At 37.6% G+C, this 21,587-nt stretch overlaps 2 protein-coding genes across 4 annotated transcripts in view; one reads left to right on the top strand and one right to left on the bottom strand.

Annotated features, from left to right (window-relative positions):
* pkp3a (plakophilin 3a) overlaps positions 1–4,968 on the top strand; it is a 23,530-nt gene extending 18,562 nt beyond the window's left edge. For all 3 annotated transcript variants that reach the window (XM_016277708.1, XM_016277707.1, XM_016277705.1), the window contains exons 7-13: positions 84–201; positions 302–466; positions 548–730; positions 2,194–2,347; positions 2,437–2,632; positions 2,726–2,813; positions 4,680–4,968. In XM_016277708.1, the coding sequence (XP_016133194.1) occupies positions 84–201; positions 302–466; positions 548–730; positions 2,194–2,347; positions 2,437–2,632; positions 2,726–2,813; positions 4,680–4,721 (946 nt within the window). In that variant the 3' untranslated portion in view covers positions 4,722–4,968. The remainder of the gene's footprint in view (positions 1–83; positions 202–301; positions 467–547; positions 731–2,193; positions 2,348–2,436; positions 2,633–2,725; positions 2,814–4,679) is intronic.
* A 3,147-nt stretch (positions 4,969–8,115) lies between these two features.
* Positions 8,116–19,872, bottom strand: LOC107589339 (single Ig IL-1-related receptor-like). The gene is made up of 8 exons (XM_016277755.1): positions 19,812–19,872; positions 15,768–15,969; positions 14,240–14,367; positions 13,915–14,055; positions 12,516–12,655; positions 10,676–10,894; positions 10,419–10,596; positions 8,116–8,516 (listed from the first exon to the last, which is right to left on the bottom strand). The coding sequence occupies exons 1-8, from the start codon at positions 19,867–19,869 to the stop codon at positions 8,344–8,346; spliced, it is 1,239 nt and encodes a 412-aa protein (XP_016133241.1). The 5' UTR covers positions 19,870–19,872; the 3' UTR covers positions 8,116–8,343.
* Positions 19,873–21,587: the final 1,715 nt, after the last annotated feature.

Below are 21,587 nucleotides of genomic sequence, written 5' to 3'. Positions count from 1 at the left end.
ATATAAAATGTATTTATATAATATATACTTTTTTCTCTGGTGAAACCAGATCTTTGTATATATCTTTCTGTTTTCTTATACAGGAACTTGAGCTCGGTGAACGAGAAGACCAGACAGCAGATGAGAGAGACCCGTGGCCTTATAAATGCTCTTGTTGGCTATGTTCAGAAATGCTTGCCGGACACTAAAGTGGAGGAGAAGGTAATTGTGTAACACCCTCTTTTTTTATATTCTGCCTCTGTTGTTGCTTCCGCCTGCATGTGTGTTCACATGGCCGTTCATGAGTGTATTCCTCTCTCAGGGTGTGGAGAACGCAGTGTGTGTGTTGAGGAATCTGTCCTATCAGCTGTACACTGAGATTCCCCCCTCAGCGCTTCTGCGGCTGGAGGGTCCGAGTCGAGCTCAGAGCTCCTCAAAAGGAGAAGCTATCGGCTGCTTCACCCCTAATAGCAAGAAGGCCAAAGATGTAAGAAGCTGCTTTCAATTTCCTATTTCAATTTTCATTCTCAAACTTCAGCTTAATCTCATATTTTGTCTTTTCTTCCAGAGACAAAATCAGGACCTCACCACATTTACAGAAGTGTCACGGCAGCCCACAGACATTGAGTGGCTCTGGCACCCTAAGATAGTGGAGCTGTATAACCAGGTGCTGCATCGCTGCGAGATCAACTCCACAACGCGAGAGGCCGCGGCCGGAGCCCTGCAGAACATCACAGCTGGAGACAAGAGGGTAAGAGATTCACCTCACATTAGCCATCTAAGCCAGCAGAAAATGTCTAGCTGTGAGCGCATTGTTTAGTCGTAGTACAAGCAGGATGCGTGACAGTTGGTTGTTGCCCCACCCCTCCTCGACTGTGATTGGACAGCTGACTGAAAAGCGACAGTGATGAGCACTACGTTTTACACCTAGTTGCACTTCAACTCTGAGGAAAAAAAGCCAAAGCACTTAGCATAAAAAACGCCTCGTCACACTGCTAGCATTTTAACCCCCTGGGGTCTCGTATTTTCTTAATGACCGCGAAAAGAACTAAAAATACTCTGTCATTTTTGATTGTACAAATAAGAGTAAGATATCATTTGAAACTGCAAAGGGTCTACCTTTATTTGTGTATAGTCATACATACAATGTGCTTTTGTAAAATAAAGAAAATTTACAGGGTGCGCTCTCTGCCGTCTTCGTCTCTGTCATCTCTCTTCACAGAGACGTAAATAAAACAGCCTGAAACTCAGCGAATACTTGCCTCAAAGACACAAGAAATATATGTATAGAAAACTTGAAATGTCTACTTCTGAATGTCCAAAACAAATATTCTGTGATAAAGTAATCTGTATGAAACCAACGCGATGTCCAGTTTTCCCTTCTCAACTCATTATCTCTAATGCGATCATGCACACGAGCCGATCACGCTTTTCAAATTCGAAACATTCACGTGAGACGCACAGACATGTAAAATTGATATTTAAACAAAAGCCAACACAGATAAGTTACTCACCTATCAAGTAGAAACAACGCAACCTCTGCGTCCGATTCGAGCCCTTCCCACTCCTTGAGTTCTCTCCACCGCTGGAAAGCTGCTCCGATATTTACGCAGGTCCTGCCTCTTGTCTGATCGTAAACCTTCTTTTTAAATGTTATGATGCTATAATCTTATCTGCTAATATCCGTCCTGTATACTCAAATTGAGTGCTCTCTTCTCTCTATCATAAGACATGCCCCTTACTGCTGATTGACTGCAAGTGTGTTTTGGGACACGGTCCGACACTGTGGTCAAAAGCTCAAAATTGCTTAGTGCACCTTTAATGTGTTTGGTCTTGGCGGAGTAGATCTGCTACGCTGCTGCGGTAGAGCATGTACCGAGACTTGCTACTGCCAATACATCTGCTGCACATATATCATATGAAATAACCCCCTATATAGCATACATAAATCACCCTGTAGCAGTTCTATACAGGTGGAGCTGGGGAAGGTGTAGGGTTTCTGAAGCGTGCTGCAACTGCTACAGCAAACACTAGCCACCTCTTTGAATGTTGAACAGCAAGCTCATAGGCTGCTGATACAAAAAGAATCAGCTACAATTGCTGCACCATGTGATGATGTCATTATGTGTTAGACCTATCAGACTGCGCCATCTAGAGTTCCATGACAGATATTTGGATTTATTTTAACAATGAAACTTCTCTTTTATGTTTCAGTGGGCGTCCATCTTGAGTTGTGTGGCGTTGGAGCAGAATAGGATGTTGCCTGTCATTATGGATCTCCTCAGGACCAACAATGATCTCGAGCTGCGTTCTCTCACGGGCTTCCTCAGAAACCTCTCCCGTCACGCCAAGGACAAGAATGACATGGGTAAGGCTTCCTTCTCTAGCCACAAAACTTCAGTCCATCGCACCTCTGTGGCATTAGAGAAGCTCATTGTTCTGTGTCTTTCGTTTTAGCCACAAAGGTGGTAAATCCCTTGCTTGCCAAACTGCCCTCCGATGGCCGCCAGAAGGAGCCATCCAGTGATGTGGTGCTAAACACCTGTGGAACCCTCAACAACCTGGTGACCAGCAGCATGGTGGCTGCACGAGACATCGCCTTCTTCGATGGTCTGCCCAAGCTAGTGGGCATCAAGACATCTCATGACAGCAGGTAAAACTTGAAGTCATCCAAATACACAACGAAAATCAACACAAAATGATATTGCTTCCAAAGTAACATTACAATTTACATTTTTTCATCCAGCCCTGCTAAACTGAAAGCTGCTAAAGCAGCGGCAACAGTGCTGAGCAACATGTTCCAGTACAAAAAACTACACAAAGATTACAGAAGTGTAAGTATTATGACCATATAAATTATCTACCTAATGTATTTTTAAAAGGTTTTCCTTCAAAACTTTAGTACTATTTTTGACAAATGTGTTTAAAAATTGATGCACACGAAACTTATATTCTACATAGAGTGACCAGCCAAAAACAAATCACTTTACTTCGGTGGACTTAAACTTGAAAAATTGTATTTACGTTTTTCTGCAGTTTAAATAAAATATGTTCTGATGTTCATTCATATTTTTTTCATGCTTTAAGTACATATGAAAAGACGGTTCTGTTCATGTGCTGCTGAGGCAATACTGAGACTTGTTTCATACCAGAAGAAACCTACTCTGTCTTGTCTGTCGGCGTGTTTTAAGTTTCCTCTTTGCTCCACGATGTATTTTTCATTGCGTGGGAACATGAAGTGCAGTGTGAGAGCGGCATGGCTTGTCGGACATAGCAACAGTAACTAAGGAGGTCGTGTCTTTGTGAAGGGTCAAATGGTACTCAAAACTAGCCCAATTGTGTTCCAGATGAAATGGTTATATAAACCACTCCAAAATCGCATTCTAGGGGGTCAAAACCTCTTTCCAGGAGGTTCAACCTTGGTTGAAATATCGTTTTGGGGTGGAGGGTTTTTGGTTCAACCCGCAGATTAAAAAAAACAACCCTCGGCAGCAGAAATAAAAGTAGCCCACAACACTGCTGAAAACTTTCCTTCTTGCCTGATTCATCCACACCAGTAGGTGTCAGTTTAATGTCACACGGTTTATGCTACAGACATGACTGAAATGCAGTTTGTCAAATCATGCACTTTTCTTAAAGACCGAACTCTATAATTTTCATAAAAAGGGTGAAAAACCCATTGATTTACTTTGAAAGATCAACCCCCGAGCCATATCTATAGACCAGAACATTGTAGAAACATGGGACTGGGCACTAGAACACCTTAGCATCGTGTAGGCAACTTTTACAGGGCAATCACCTCTCATATTTACATAATAAATTATAAAAGTATTAAAAGAAAAACTTTTGTAGTAGTACTTTGGCTTACGTCTGTTTAAAAATGTGCGTACACTCGCATGAGACTTACATATTCTACATGAAGCGGGTCGCCCCTAATGGTGGCCATTTGAGATCACTCAACCGACTTAGTCACTTTATTTCGTTAGCTCACCTACTATGAGATCATTTTTAATTGTAGACAACAAGTACGCCAGAAAAAGCATTTGTATTTGAAAGCGTTTGGTTTTGTGTAATTCATCCACACCAGTAGGTGTCAGTGTTTTGTTTGAAAATGCAGCAGTAGTCTTGGAATTTACAATGAGTAATAAACTTAAGTGCATAGCTGTTCCCTGTGACTTAGACAGCAAGCACTATTCACATTTACTGCATAAATTGTAAAAATTTAACTTTTTACCATTTTTATTCAACTTATTCAATTCAGTGTCTCTTTGTGTTGGGTCATTACAAACTAGTACAGTTGCACGTCACGATTACTGTCAATCCGCCCCGCCCTCTAGACATTTTCCAGTTATTTGAAGACAAGCACGCGAATGAACACATATCATACTGGGTAATCAGATGGGAAAGAACACGCACATATTTGAGTAGCTTATTTACAAAATACACAAACATACATACTTAAAGCGTGTTGATATGGGAAGGAGACGTTCAGCCACACCCTGCGATGTGGTTTTCGGGTGATTTCCTCGTGAGCATGTCCTAACACACCATACAACGCCACCGGTTAAAAAAATAAAACGTGTTCTGTCTTCTACTTCAAATCTGGGATGCTAGCCAGTGTGCTAACTGGAACAACTATGTGCATGTAAGATTAAAAGCGTCACTCACTCATGGTGTTTTTTTTGCTTTGTGTTTTACAGAAAGGGTATCAGAAAGAAGACTTTTCAGACATGGGTTTCTGAATGGATTATATTGTCAAACAAGAAGATATTTAATAAGGACAATGGATAAGGAAAACACAACCGGAACACCGGCAAAATAAATATTCTGAAAAGTGGATAACACACACAAGACTTTATTGTTACTGTATAGGACGATCACTTCCTATTTAGCCTCGTATTTTTGTTATTTTTCCCAAAAATCCTCAGGGATTTATTGCAATGTCTTTTTTTTATACTGGCTGTTGCCTGTATTTTTTTTTTATTAATATACAGAAACTCAAACTATCCATGATATAATAATTATATCTTAGGAATTTAATCTGTCTTTTAAAAACTGTTGCTTTTGTTAGATATTTGTAGAAAAATATCTGTATTATGATGGTAGGGAAGACATTTTAGCTGGCAAATTGGAATTGTGTGGGTTTAGATGATCTAAGAAGATTTTTATATGTTTTGTAATACACATAAATGCTGTAAACACAGGCCGGACAGATTTGGGCTGTTAATCAGCCTTCTTGTCATAACAGAATTGCTTATTTCTTACCAGTCTGATTTAAAATCTAGTGGGTTTTCTTCTTTTTTTGGTGTTTTGCTATGTACAGATAGTATGTGTCATTATTTAGTGTACAAATAATAACTATAATGATATGAGGACACATGGTAAAATACCATCTGAATGTTTGAATGGAGATGTTGCATTTAAACCCACTGACTAAATTGATTATGTTTTTACAAAGAAACATCACTATATGCCAAATTCATATAGATCATTTCTGTTCACTTACGAATTTTTCTATTTTTCGTAATTGTATATGGTGCAATATGTGCATTAATTTTTATAGTAAGCAATTCTACTCGCATGTAGTGTTCTTTTTTTTCTTTTTTCTTTTTTGTATAAACTTTTTTTATTATGGATGTTGAATGTTTGGTTTGGGTTGGTACGCTTCCAAAATATATTTAATCCGGTGTGTATGAAATAGAAATAGTGTATGATTTGCAGTCTTTAAATATTTGAGACATGCTTTTACCGGATGGAGACTTGATTCTGCAGAGAGGTCTTGAACGTTCCGACCTTTAAGAATGCATGGAATGTTCTCTTTTCAAAGTCTTTGATGATCGAATGTCTAGTATATTTTTTTAATTCATCATAATTTCATTGTAAAATGCATGCGCGTGAGTGTCATAGATCTATGTTCATATAAAAAAAAAACAATAAAAAGGAAATAGAGTTTGTGTTTTTGTCAAACTGATTTTTTTTCAGAAAACAAATCCTGTATTAGCATCTTTTAAAGAGACAGTACGCTAAAAATATACTCATTTGCATTTATGTAAAAAAAAAAAAAAGTGGTGTTTCGTAACAGAAATTCCCATTCATGCTGATTTCAGCCCAGTTTGTTTGTCACACGTCAGCAAAAACGGTTAAAGTGTCTTTATCCCACCCTGTCCTTTTCTGTTTTCTGTTTCTGTCCTAATGTCGGCCCACCCTTATTTACATACTTTCTCTCTGCTTCGACATGAACAATCATCTACCACACCCTACTGCAAAACCCGATGACTTACTCACGAGCCGCCACATTTACAACATTTCTAAATCATAGACTGTCCTAAAATGTCTGTATATTCTGAGTAAAAGTACGTATTGATGACATCTGAATCACAACAAGGCCTTTCTTAGTACTGCATGTTTAACATTTTACGAATTTTGACTTCAACGTCAAATAGCTCCCGGCAAAATAAAGGGCAGCTATGAGCTATGTGCTTCACAGCAAATTACAGGGTACAAAACATTCAGTGTTTACATCACATCCACAACTGAGTGTCACAGACTGTTCTTTTGCTAGTGTTCACTGATGGCAGTTTTTGAAGAAAAAGTAAAGTCCTTAATCTTCCATTCAGGACTTAAACTTAAAGAAGGTTATATAGGTTGTGTTAGTTTAAACATTATGGTTTTAGGCTGTTAACGCAAAAGTCACATGTTAATAAATGGCTGATGTTATTATGCTGCCTTCTGCAGGAGGACTCCTGTGCTGGCTGGATATTTTGTGCTGGCTTATGCTGACACCTAGTGGTATGGATGCAAACCAAATTAAACCAGTCACTTACCATGCCATTGTCGGGTTAATTTAAAGGGTCACCCAAAAATGACAATTCTGTCGTTAATTACTCACCCTCATGTCGTTCCAAACCCGTGAGACCTTCGTTCATCTTCAAAACACAAATTAAGATATTTTTGATGAAATCGGAGAGCTCTCAGACCCTGCATAGACAGCAACGCAACTGAAATGTTCCCAGACCCAGAAACGTAGTAAGGACATCGATAAAACTGTCCATGTGACATCAGTGGCTCAACTTAAATTTTGCGAAGCTACGAGAATACTTTTTGTGCACAAAGAAAACAAAAGTAACAATTTATTCAACAGTTCTTCTCCTGCCTTTTTGGAGAGTACCACAATGCATGCGCGGCTTTCCCCAATACCTAATCAACGAGTAGGCCTATTTGATTAAAAAGTATTCTCGTAGCTTCGCCTAACACACAGACAAACAAGGAGCGTTACACTGGGCTATGTGGCTTGTTGGGAGCAACTGTAACGCAATGTTACAATTGCCCCGATGTTGCAGCCATGATCAAATTTCGTATGCTAGCTAGCCACGCCTATATTAGCATAGGTTGCTCATGTTCATTTTATCAATAACCTAGAGATAGAATGTATGTACGTTTAAATTTGCAGTCATCTAAACTTAAGACAACAGAATAAAAATACTGTATATTGTATATTATATTACATGGCTGAATAAATTATGTTGTGATTCAAATACAGTTGCAGTTTGATACAGACACAAGGTGGCGCTCAGCATCTTGCCATTAACATTACACAGTAAACACACACAAAACAGTGTTTTTGGGTCCGTATTAGAGTAAAATAGATCGAAAGTGTTATATTATTGCAGTATAAAAGCAAACTTCAAAATATCATTAATACATTTAATGTATTTATTTACCTTGTTGCACATTTTAATTCTTTTGCTGTAGGGTTCTCCAGAAACGTTGCTGCAGTCAAGAGATGCGCTGCTGAAAAGTGTTTAAGTGATTCAGTCACTGCTAAGGGTTAATTACTCTCATCAGAGTGCAGGTAAGTGTAGTGGGAGAAAAGTATTTCACTACAGCAGTGGATTTCAATCCTGAGTGTGTCAGATAAGAGACACATACAATCGGACCAGGATTGAAAAACACTGCACTGAAGGATGGAAAAAATACTATTAGTAAGAGTTGTATATTACAGGTAAGAGTTGTGGAGTGTATGTAAGTGTTGTATAGTTTCCATCTCATCCATGCTTTTTCTATCTCAGTTTTAAAGTTTTTATGAATACTATGAACACAGTGTTTTTCGCCTACCATATAGTAGGGAAGGAGACACGAACACATTTACACAGACCCCACAACTTTATTAAAATATATACAGAACCAAAATCCCTAGGACTGTACATGAAATGTTATAAAACATTTTGCATAAAAGTATAAAGAATTTTGTGCACGCATAATCGTACAGGTGTAGATAAACAAAAACAAAGGAAACAGTGACAGTAACAAGAAATCATTGGGCTAAAAGTGACTTAAAAGTGCAAAAAAGAACAGGCGTGTGTCTCAGATATCATCCTCAGTGACCAGGCAGTAAAAGTCAGTGCGTGCGGCGTAGTTCCTCAAGCCGAGGTCAGACACGTCTATCTCTGGGGGTTTGGGTTCAGCCGTCACACCTGGATCTGCAGGAAGCACAGGAGCTCTGGAGGGAAGGGTCTTGTAGATGGGCAAATGGAAACCTGTGAAGGAAACACATTTCATATTTACAATTAAATGTTATAATTTATAGGCAAACTTGAAAATACGCAATTTCCTGCAGCTGCTGGTATTTATAGGGCCAAAAAATAAGATGAAATTCTGATAGCTTGTAATGTAAATTTTCGTCGTGGCACTCTCGTACACTGAAAAGCAATCAATTTATTTTAGCTACATTTAAATAAACAAATTTAGTTGACTTTCAACATTTTTTTTAAATAAATTGTTTGCAACTACTTTAGTATAATTTGTTTTAGTGTAGACGCGTGTCAAAGACTGACAGAAGAGAAGAAATTGTTGAATAAAGTCGTTAATTTTGTTTTGGCAGCGGCTATTTGCACTTTAAATTGCAACAGAGGCTATTTATACCAAGTGCAAATAGCAATACAGTAGATGCTATTTACACTAAGTGCAAATAGCAGTATTTTTTAGCGATGTGCTATTTACACTAAGTGCAAATAGCTATAGATTCTATTTACACTATGTTAAAATAGCATGATTTTCTGCTATTTACACAACTTATTGCAAATAGTGGCAATTATTTGCACTTTTAGTATTGTAGTACATTATAAAACAGTATGCAGTAATAACATATTGAGTGTAAATAATAATTTTAATTCAAATTATTAAACGGATGCCACCTTTTTGGGACAATAAAGCCCTCCCTACACCTACCCTAACCCTACCTGATACTGCATTTTCACCTTTTTGATTATTTCCTTCATTTTTATTGAAAATAATTGCCTTTCCGATGTGATATGAGATTTGAAAGGGAGAAAAAAAGTTTGGCAAAAAGACTACAGTACGCACTACCAACTATGCCACTGAAGCTGTCGTTCAATGGCCCTCTTTTGTAGTATATATATATATATATATATATATATATATATATATATATATATATATATATATATATATATATATAAGCAGGGTGGAGTGGGAGATAGTATAAACAACGTGAAGTACTGCAAATACACTGTAGATGTTACCTAAAGTTGGTCGTGCACCACTCCTGCTCCAGGTACGACTGAGAGAGAACAACAATCAGCCGGCGACAGCGACTAATGTTCATCAGCAGCTCTGCAGACGGCTCTGAAGATGACACACACATAATATAAATCATCTGCTTTCAAATTTTCTACAGGATTATTTCTTTATAATCTCCAATACAAGCTTGTCTTATGCAGTAATAACATATTGAGTGTAAATAATAATTTTAATTCAAATTATTAAACGGATGCCACCTTTTTGGGACAATAAAGCCCTCCCTACACCTACCCTAACCCTACCTGATACTGCATTTTCACCTTTTTGATTATTTCCTTCATTTTTATTGAAAATAATTGCCTTTCCGATGTGATATGAGATTTGAAAGGGAGAAAAAAAGTTTGGCAAAAAGACTACAGTACGCACTACCAACTATGCCACTGAAGCTGTCGTTCAATGGCCCTCTTTTGTAGTGTTGGCTAGCCCAATCACACGTTGGTGTGGCCTCTGCCAACAAGACGGGCTATTTGCACTACTCCGTTTTCTTTTCTTTGCACACAAAAAGTATTCTCATAGCTTCATAACATTAAGGTTGAACCACTGATGTCACATGGACTATTTTAATGATGTCCTTGCTACCTTTCTGGGTCTTGAACTTGTCAGTTGCATTGCTGTCTATGGAAGGTCAGAAAGCTCTCGGATTTCATCAAAAATATCTTAATTTGTGTTACGAAGATGAACGAAGGTCTTAAGGGTTTGGAACGACATGAGGGTGAGTAATTAATGACAGAATTTTCATTTTTGGGTGAATTAACTCTTTAAAGGAAGCGTAATCCAGATCAAATGTCACTGTTGGAATGAAACTGAATGAAGATAAACTGAAGAAGCACATTTCTTACCCAGGTCTCCTGCGGGATCGGGGTCCGGTCTGCAGTCCAGGTAATCGGGCTGCTGCGTGAGCATGGGATCTTTATCGCCCTGCAGCAGAGTCTGCGGATCGCCGGCAGATTCCCTGTGAAACGTCACCTTAAGCGGCATCGCCAGTGCCAGCTCCTTCCAGAAGCCTGAAGAAGGGGTCTGTGGGAAGGGAATGAGAATGATTAGGCTTGTTTAACCCCAAATCTCTCGGATGTATTGAGCACTGCGAGGGTCTGACCATGGAGTGCGCGCCCCAGGTGAGGGTCGTGATTCGGGGCTGGTGTTGTCTCAGCTGATGACTGATGTCCTGGCTCATTTGCTTCTGCTGCGACTGAAATATGATGAAGATGGGCTTCCTCGACAGCTCCATCAAGTGCCACAAACCCTGCCTGAACATGAAACAGCATCTAACATTAAAGCTCATATGTTTCTTAATCTTTTGAAATAGTCTGATGTACTATGAAAATATATTTTAAAAACATCTAAGAAGAAAATTAAGAAAATAAAATTTTAATAAGAAAAATAATGTAGGGTGGAACCTAATTTTAAAAAATTTCTCTCAAATTTGATTTGATCATTAGAGTGTGAGAACATGTTAGGTCACTATTATTGGTTAATATTATTCTTCCCGCCCACATGGCTTTGGTTAAATCAACGGAAGAGAAAAGTTGTTTCAGAGTCAGAGAAAGTTTTTATATTTTGTTAAAAGTTTGTTTCATAATGAAATGATCGTGAAAGATTTTGACCACAAAACATATTTCTTTACACTAATCATGCACAATAAGATATTTATTAATTAAAAAAAGAATACAATAATATATTTATTAATTAAAAAGGAGAAAAAATTAATTAAAAAGGATGAATTTTCATGTTATTTACTAGTTTGATTTGAAAATAAATGCATTAAATTGATCAAAAAAGAATCCTGGAATAAATGTATCACAGGTTCCACAAACTATTTTCAATTGAATTATGAATTATGCAATGTGAAATATACTGTACATAAGATGACATATTTATTAATTAAGAAAGGAATACAGATTACAATTAATTTAGATCTCTTGCTATTTTTACTTTTAATGTTTTGTCAGTACATATAAATCAACAACACATTGTAAAATGTGTCTTTTTAGTTATGGCCACTGAAGCTAACTTTCTTCTTTCGGACGAATCCAGTCAGTGTTATATTAAAAATGGTCTTTGATCTTTCAAGCTGTTGAATGGCACTCAGCTGGTGTTGCATGCTTCATTCCAAAAGAAGTTAAATAAAAAGCGCTCTTCCATTTAAAAAAAAGTGTCTCACAAGGCTCCGGGAGGTGAACAAAGGCGTCCTGTAGTGAATTGATGCATTTTTGTAAGAAAAATATCCATATTCAAAACGTAATAATCACTTTAATGTAGCTTGCGCCAACAGTTGTACACTGGAAGCAGTTCCGGGAGGATGGCGTATGAGTTCAGCGTTTCGCATGCGCCGGTGAGTCTCGTGAAAACCAACGTTTGTTTACAGGATCAAAAGAAGCAAAGTTTCCTTACTTTAGCAAAGGAAAACCAGTCTCCTCTTGGCTTATATCCAAATCCTCTGACATTCTTCTTTACAAATCCTCATTTTGTACTTCTAATAAGTGACCGTTGTTTTGTTTTGATCTCTCCGCTGCGCTTCCGCGTTTGTCACTTCTGAGCGGCACATGCGCAAAGCCGACCTCATACGTCATCCGCCCGGAACTGCTTCTGTTTACAACAGTGAGCGCAAGCTAGATTCAAGTGATTATTACGTTTTGAATATGGATATTTTCTTACAAAAACGCATCGATTCACTACAGGAGGCTTTTGTTCACCCCCCGGAGCCGTGTGAGACACTTTTTTTAATGGATGGGCACTTTTTATTTAACTTCTTTTGGACTGATGCATGCAACACCCGCTGAGTGGCATTAAACAGCTTGAAAGATCTAGGATGACTTGAGGGTGAGTAATTTGTGGGCTAATTTTCATTTTTGGGTGAACTAACCCTTTAATATATACCTTTATGCATGTATATTATGCACTGTTTATTTAAGATTTCATTCGTGAGATTTACCGGCTCCAGGAAGGATGTTTGTATCATTGAGCAGCAGTTTATGACTGTACTTGTTCTCCAAATGAGGTTTCAAGATGAAGTTGACAAATTTCCTGTCATTCTCATTGCTGACATATGAGATGTAGGCGTCACACATTTTGCCATCTGAGAAACAGCAAAAAATCATCATGAAATGTAGGGATGCACCGATATGAAAATTTTGGCCGATACCGATAACCGATTATTCTTTATTTTTGAAAGCCGATAACCGATATGTTGGCCGATAAATCTATATCCAAATTGTTATATACTTTTTGAGAGCCTGATTACAAAAAAGGTCTCATCATTAAAAGCCACATCCCAAACACTTCAACATAAGCAGCCTAGTTTGAACGGTGTACATTTTAAAAATATTTTTACTCTCCCATTACCAAATTTAGTCATAAAAAAGTCTTACAAATAAATAAAATAATGCATAAATAATGCAAACAAGTCACTGGACATCATTACACATGTAAAGAATCAAAATGAATGCGCCATAGATCAATAAAACGGAATAGCCTCTGCACGGACAATAATTAAATGATTTTAATTACTAAACCATATTGTTGATGAAAATAATAAGAGAAAAATACAAGTGGTTGTTGTTATTAATAATATATCAATGATTTTGAAAAAGTAACAAATTAATACCACTGTTTTAAATAGCAGCCATTGAGCTGCAGCTCAAGCTGAAGCTGAAGAGCTGAATGAACACGGTAAACTGAAGCGTTTTGCTGGCAGCTTATTTAACTCAAGGAAATGCATCCTGAGATTAATATTAATACAACATAAACATAATATTACAACTTATATATGAAATGACAAATGACGCAGTTATTGCATGCTATAGTCAGAATGTGTGATCCTGTTGTGGATGCGCTCTTCCCATAACAACGCACTGAAACACAGCAACTAAACCCAAAGAATTCACAACGTTTTATTATAATAATGTTCTCATTAGAATGTTATATACACGACATTCCCAATCATAGTTATTAATGTTGTGCACTGCTGTTTGGGCTGCGTGTGCTGAGCTAAAGATGATCACTGGTAAACTGAAGCGCTCTTTTAACTTTACCAAACGCATTCTATATGAGATACATCAGATATACATCAAATAAACACAATATTACAATGTACAATTGCACAAAAGGCTGCAAACGAACAGCGCGCATCTGAAGTGTCTCTGAAGGAAATAATGCATTATTTATCGGCTTTAAGATATCGGCCAAATTTTCTTATCAGGCCGATACCGATAACAGAAAAAATGAGCCGATATGGGCCGATACCGATATGGTGGCCGATATATCGTGCATCCCTAATGAAATGCAATATGTTACCACAGATGATAAAGGGTTTTAACATACAGAATACAGACTAACCATTGAGCTCATACTCTCCATAAATGTTCCTATACCACAGTTTAAAGTTGAGTCGGTACTTGGAATAGACCACCGCTGCCAGAGCGAGCACAAGCAGCAGGACCACCGATGCCACCACTGCCCCAGTGTGACTTGGGGATTCTGTGCATAAAAGATGGGATAAACCTTATTTTCAAGTACACAGAAAGAATCTGAATATAATTTACACTTTATATAAAAATTTTAGAGCATTTGTAAGGATAAATGGATGAAGAATATGAGAATGCATTGTATAATATTGAAGTAGGCGATATTAAAAGACTAAAGTAAATAATTAGTTTCTTACTGTATTCCTTTACGTTGAATTGCGCTGTGCTGTTCCTCACCACGCAGAAATACACACCAAAATCGGCCTGATTTGTCAGGGTCAGTGTTAATTCACTGCTCTTAATGATGTGACCCTCATCAGGGTACCTGCCAAGTGTTTACATTTATTAGAGTGAGGAATATTGAATAATATTTTGACTTAAACTAGTTAATTTGTGCTTTGAAATGAAGTTCGTTTTCAAGCATTAGTATCGGCTGTGTTCAAAATAGCATACTAGCATACTACTCATAGTATTTCCCTAGTAAGTGTACTACACAGAGTATGCAAATTTTATGCATTCAGAAAAAACTGATGATGTACAATGCCAAAATATGCTATATACAACAAGAGTACACTGTGAGGTGCATACAGTATGTCCCACAATGCAATCTGCTTGACTTAAAAAAATACCTACATCTGTAATGAATTTCTGTAATTACATTTGTAATTACACTGTTGATCCATCCCCTACACCTTAACCCACCCTTAAACCTACCAATACCACCAAACCTGTCCCTAACCTTACCCGTATCACACCACACAAATGCAATATGAACACAATAAGTACGTTATACTTAATTTTAAATGTAAGTACATAGTAGTTACATAAAAAAAAATATATATAAAGTGGGACCACTGATTATTTAATTAAATGGTGAAAAGAAACTTCTTTAAAGAAAATCTGCTTAAAAATGAATTTAAAACAAGCCATTTTTTTTATTGCCAACAAACATGGGTGGCTTCTGCTGAAATAAATGAGAAGAAAAAAATCTCACAATCTAAACTTTTTTCCTCGCAGTGCTTGGTTTTATACAGTATATTACAATTCAGACTTTGTTTCTCACAATTCTACGAAAAAATTTGTGAGATATAAACTCAGAATTACGAGAAATAAACTCAAAATTGTGAAATTTTAACTTTCAACTCCCAAAAACTTTAAAATGCGAGATATTAACTCTGAATCCTGACTTTTTTTTCTTTCTTGAGTTTACATCTCACAATTCTGACTTTGTATCTTGCAATTCAAACTTTTTTGTTCTCAAAATTGCATGATGAAATCGCAAATCTGACTTTTTTGAGTCTCAATTCAGAAATAAATAAAAAAATCGCAAAAACAAAAATAAAAATTGTGACTTTTTCTTACAATTCAGATTTTGTTTCTTGCAATTGTTAGTTTATATCTTGCAATTCTGTGTTCATATTTTGTAATTCTCAAAATTGCAAAAAAGTAATAATTGTAAGATATAAACTTAGAAATCTGAGAAAAGTCACAATTACCTTTTTTTTTATTAATTTTTTTTTATTCTCTGACGCAACCAGGCTGCCATAGTTTACTGCACAGTATGCAGTACGCTAGTATTTAGAACACACCCATAGTGATTAATTTCACAAAATAAAGTTACTAAAGTTACTAAATCTCTTTCATATGTTTTCACTTCAATATTTTTTAATAACCGATACACTGCCTGTATTCAGTATTTGGCACTGTATTGCATCATATACCCACCAGTCTTTTACATCTTCAGAGTAGGTGAGGTTGGTAAGCGGTGTGCCATCTTTTATCCACTCCAGGAGGTCTTTGCAGTCTGAATTGGTGCGGTTTAAACCTATGGAGGCTGTGCAGGTGAGGACCACGCTGTGGCCAAACGTCGCCGAAACCGACTGAGTTTGATCATGCTTGAACTCTGGAACGCTGCTACAAAGCGGATCTTTGTTTTGAGAGGGGGGGGGGACAAGAAATAAGTGAGTATCAGTGTGTTACAATGGATAAAACTTCACTCTGTGCCAAGTAAACTGCTAGATTCTTTATACAGGTAGATGTGCACACATGAATGTCGCTCAGCTAAAAACAATGACTTCTTTATTTGGCGTAACCTTGCTTGAGTCTTGTGGAGGATATCTAATCTCAGGAGAGATGAGTGAAACCCACAGGTGAGGCTGTTTCTCATCAGCACTGCTTCATATTTCCATGTTTGAGAAACATTTCTACATCTGCCAACATGGATATGGTATTTTATGCTATAAAACGGAAATGGGTTCATAAAAAGTTAATTTAATGGTCATTCATTATGAAGGTTCATTTGAAAGCTTGGCTGGTGACATGCCCATCAAGGTGTCCATTAATAGACATCACTGCCAACATAAATATTGTACATGTAGATTCCCGGGAACATGGTTGGGAAACTCCAATATGGGCAGAGTTTGGAAGTAGGTCCATAAATCCTTCAACCAACAAACTTTGGGACTGCTTGTATTGGTCATACGCAAGATAATCAGGTCAGGACAGTCAGTTTGACCTTTGACAAACACTGTACACATGATCTCTGAGGATTTGAGGTAAGACAGTTGTTAATTTATTTCTATGTGATGTGATAGAAAACACCTTTCCAAGAAAAGGGAAAAGGGAAGTGAGGGAAGAAATAGCCCAGACCCTCTCTAATGAGCGGTTTAATAACAAATCCAGTGACCCCACAGGTCAGCTGTGGCATAAACAATGAGCAGCAAGTGATCAGATGTGATTTCGAATTCATATGTAACAGTAGGGCTGAGATATAACCTTAAAGTATACTTATACCATATACTGTAGGCCTACTTATAGTTTTATGTGTACAATAGAGTATCGCTACAGTGCATGAATTAAATTTCATCATCAGAATAGAACTTGGGTACTGTACATGCAAAGCTAGATTTTTCTAACCATGCATACTCTGTGTGGCTCACACAGCACTTTTAATTTTTTGTCGCTAATTAATTTGTCCACAAGATGGCGACACTGGTCCAAGCCATTTTTTCACAGTCGAAAAAGAAAAGGAAGAAGCCGAACAACAACAAACTACTGGAGATACAACAAAAATAGACACCCGTGTTATTCGTTTTGGGGGGTTGGGGGTTCAGAGATAAATGCAAGGAGTACAAAGTATTGTTATCGCTCATAACATTGCAAGAGAAATAACGCAAACATCGAACAAGGAAACTATCTAGTGCATGTGTCGAGCACTTGTGTTTGCACACGCTATTAAACATATATTTACTACTATTTTATTAAACCATATGTACAATTTGAAAGGTTAGGTGTTTAGTGATATGTATACGCTAAGCATTTGCGTAAAAAATGAAGTATACCTTGGCTAAAATGCCAACAGTTTGCCGCCTGAGTCCTCAGGTTTAGTAGAATGGATTTAAAATATCCAGTATGTTATCAGTAATTGGGTAATTTAAAAAAAATTTTTTTATCAGTATTGGTCAATATCAGGTATGTAATTGTACGCACTTGACATTTAGAATACCTTTGCCGTCATCTACTGTTTAATTTAAGTTTTAATTTTAACTTTAATTTATAACTTTAAGATCATTTAAAAATGATTTAATGTGCGATCACATTACAGAAATTTCGCTGAAATTTTGCGGACAAAAAAGTTCCATTGTCTATAATCTATTGGCTGTTCCATTTTCATACTGTACATTATAATATTGTGATGACTATCAACTTTAAATTTGAGTTTATGTGTTTTATTTTAAATTAATTTAGACAAAATTGTATAGAATTTCAATATCGTTCATTTATCGGTTATCGGTCATAAGATTATCGGTGCTGCATCCCAGTTTTCTAGTATACTAGGTTTAGTAGGTTAAGTATGTAGAGTGTGCTTGCAATATCCCAACCCAGCATTTGCGTACTTGTGTAAAGTCATGTTTTTCAGTCATGATTTAGTGGGCAATCTATGATGTAAAGTCAGATTAACTGTATATCCATTATAAAATGCTTACACCTTCAACCAGTTCTTAAAGCTGACATTTAACAGCTCATATCTTCGATATCCAGATAGATATAAAGTATCCAAGCATGAAACTGAAAGTACAGAACAAAATTTGCATGTATTCAAAGCAAGTAGGAAGAAACAATAGCAAGTATTTCCTGTAACTCAACTGGCAGAGCACAGTGCTGGGAATGTCAAAGATTCAATTCCCAGGCAATGAAAATAGTGATCAATTAATATCTAGAAAATACTGTATTGTAAGTGCCTTTGGACAAATATGTCAGCTAAACTAATAATGTCAATACCAAGGATTCAGAGGCAGGAAAAGACTGGCAGAAGAAGGAAAACAATGTCACGAAAGCAAATATTGACCAAAGCAGAACATACTCTTGTTCCAGATCAAGTTTACACTGCATTGCTCACTTTACGACCCCTTTTACCAATGTAGGTCAGTCACATGATGGATCACAGATGCTTTACATATGCAAAAAACAGCAACATGTGAAAGCTCATATAGGCGGAAGAGCGATATGTGTATCATCATGACAACAGGTTTGACAAATGCTTTATGCTGTATGAATGCATTTGATAGGATTTTACAGTATTACTATATAACCATGGGTTATAACACTAGTCACAACTGTTTAAGGGTAATTACAACTATTTTTAATATCTTTGATCCGTCAGCACTGAATAGTCCCTATTGCACCAGATCTTTTCACTGTGTAATATTTAAGTAAGATCATTGTTCTGCACTGCAGCCAGTAACTTCATTCAATCATTAATCAGGAGCAGCTGAGCTAAACAGGCCTTTACCAGGTACAAAGTTCCCATTACAGGTTGAGAGGGTTTTATCCTGGTAGACAAACAAGGTACTAAATTAATGCTTGCATGGATGAGATGAACAATATTAACCGGAAAAACAGCTTCAGTGTAAGGGGTCATCAGGCCATCATCATATATTTGTTATGTAAACATATGATACATAAAGGCTGAACCATGTTCTTACAAGAGGAGTTTTCAAATGTTCAAACAGGGCAAATTGTCACATGTTTTAAATGATCACTTAAAATTCATTACAATACTTGCGATTTTTGTAAATTTTTATTGTACTGTTTCAGGATTTTTGTTTGTTTCACTTTTACATTTCCGGTTACACTTTATTTCGATAGTCCACTTTAGACATTCTATTAACTACAAGTAACTTTGTAACTACATGTCAACTAATTCTCATTCATTTGCAGCTACATGTCTACTAACTCTCAGAGTAGACTGTTAGGGTAGGTTTAGGGTTAGTAGAATAAGTTGACAAAGAAAGTGTTAGAAGATATTAAGCAGACAGTCTACTAATACTCTACTAACTGCTAGTTGACATGTAGTTGCAAAGTTACTTACTGTTAATAGAATGTCTAAAGCGGACTATCGAAATAAAGTGTTACCAAATTTCCCTTAAAAAAACCTATAATAGGCTGTTTAATGGCAGATTCCATTGTCACAACTTAATATATAATACATACAACATGCCCCACAAAAGGTCAATGTATTAAATGAACCGTATCTTTTTACAGAGGCAATAGCCGTAAAAATAAAAACACAATTTTGTAGAAAATGCTTTAGTTTGTCTACACGGAAATTGAAAAACACTAATATTCACTATAGTAAAAATTGTGACAACTAGCTCGCGCTCCCTTAAATATCCCCAGAAGATGATAGATAGATAGATAGATAGATAGATAGATAGATAGATAGATAGATAGATAGATAGATAGATAGATAGATAGATAGATACTTACCCGCAGACTGAGTAAACGCGAGACATGTCAGATAGAGAATCAAAAGACAACGCCACATCGCAGCCCTCTCCTAAATCCTTTCATTCGAGTAAAACAGCTCGTGTGATTAAGTTAAACTCAAACAGAGACTGGAGGTGACATGTCTCGCTGACCAGCTGCATGTAAACGCGGAAGGTTAAACCGAGTCTGTCGCCTACAATCACTGTACTGGGAATACAGGGTCACGTGGTCCGGTTTACCTGAGCTCTTCTCTGAACAGGTACGCAGGCGTTCACATAAGACGTGGTCTCCTGTGAAATACAGCTGGACGGGGCGCTGTGAGATGAGCACCAGGGGTGCTTTTAAAGGGGTCATATGATGCGATTTCAAGTTTTCCTTTCTCTTTGGAGTGTTACAAGCTGATTGTGCATAGATAAGATCCCTGAAGTTGCAAAGACTAAAGTCTCAAAACCAAAGAGATATTCTTTATCAAAGTTAAGACTCTGCCACGCCCCCTAAAACGGCTCGTTCTAACACGCCCCCACATGTCTACCTCACTATGTGGAAATATTTGCATAATGCCGCCCAAATGTGCACGCAAAGAAAGAAGGCGTGGTTTCTGTAACCGCAGTTAGTGTTGAAGCATACTGCGCTTGTCGGAAGGAGGGACTTTGTAGAAAACGAAGCGTTTGAGAGAGGCGGGGCATAGAGGACCTACAATAATGTACAGTATTTGAAAAATAATGTGTTTTTTGAACATTAAAGCATGTCAACATATTCTGTTACACCAAATAATGATCTTTAAAAAAAGCATCATATGACCCCTTTAAAACTTTAACTATGCTATTTTTAACTGACACGATTGGTGTGCGACGCGGCAACAACTGCGAAACGCTACATAACGTTAAAAAACACCTGTCTGAAGCATGTGTACATTACCAGTAACTAAAAATAGCGCAGACGGGAGGCAAGAAGTTAGGCGTCCTGCTTCGAATGAAGAATCGGCAGATATTGTGGTCTGTGAGGATGTCTAACAAGAGAAAGCAGTCAGTTAACATCGCCTAAGTTTGTGGGGAAAAAATGGTTACCACTAGCGTCTAAATATTCACTTGTATAGAACTATGAATCCGATTTCAAAGTTAATGTTATTTGTCAACTGCACAGCTAATTGAGGAAATATCATATTAAACACGCTAGTCTTTTATCTCAGCGGGAATCTGAATGAACTCGAGAACCGGATCAGCCCGGTTCAGTGAATCACTTGTGAACTAGATCAGCTGGAAAAGATCGACTCAAAAGAATGAGTAAATAGGTTAGGATCCCCTTCTAGGGAACGCCATGCTGCGGCCCCTAGGGGACACATTGGGGAACACAGCCTGCATGACCGGTGTCTGAAGCAGTGTGAAACAACGCCAATCTATTGGTCCACATAGGCGGGGTGCCCGGAAGTATAAAAGGGCACCTGCTGAATATGTCATCCATTTAGCTGTCTGAAGGAGACGTAAACAGGCAGGTCGAAGGCATGGCAAGGGGGCACAGCGTCTCGGTCCCTCTTGGGGAACCATGGTTACATGCGTAACCCGAGACGTTCCCCTTCTAGGGAACTCCATGCTGCGCCCCCTAGGGGGCACAATGGGGAACGAAATCCAACCATGCTGTGCTGAGGCACATGCCTATCCACCTGGTGGGAGAGCACCAAGGAAGCGACAGACATACACCAAGCCTTTCCTCAGAAAGGGGCCATGCCACTGACGCCACAGGCCGCTCACACAACTTGGCATACATGGGGAACCCGAT

The sequence above is a fragment of the Sinocyclocheilus grahami genome, unplaced genomic scaffold, assembly GCF_001515645.1.
Source record: "Sinocyclocheilus grahami isolate Dianchi unplaced genomic scaffold, SAMN03320097.WGS_v1.1 scaffold115.1, whole genome shotgun sequence".
In the NCBI taxonomy this organism is placed as follows: Eukaryota; Metazoa; Chordata; class Actinopteri; order Cypriniformes; family Cyprinidae; genus Sinocyclocheilus; species Sinocyclocheilus grahami.
Note: the sequence above shows the minus strand (reverse complement) of the source record. Positions and strands in the feature narration are given on the sequence as shown.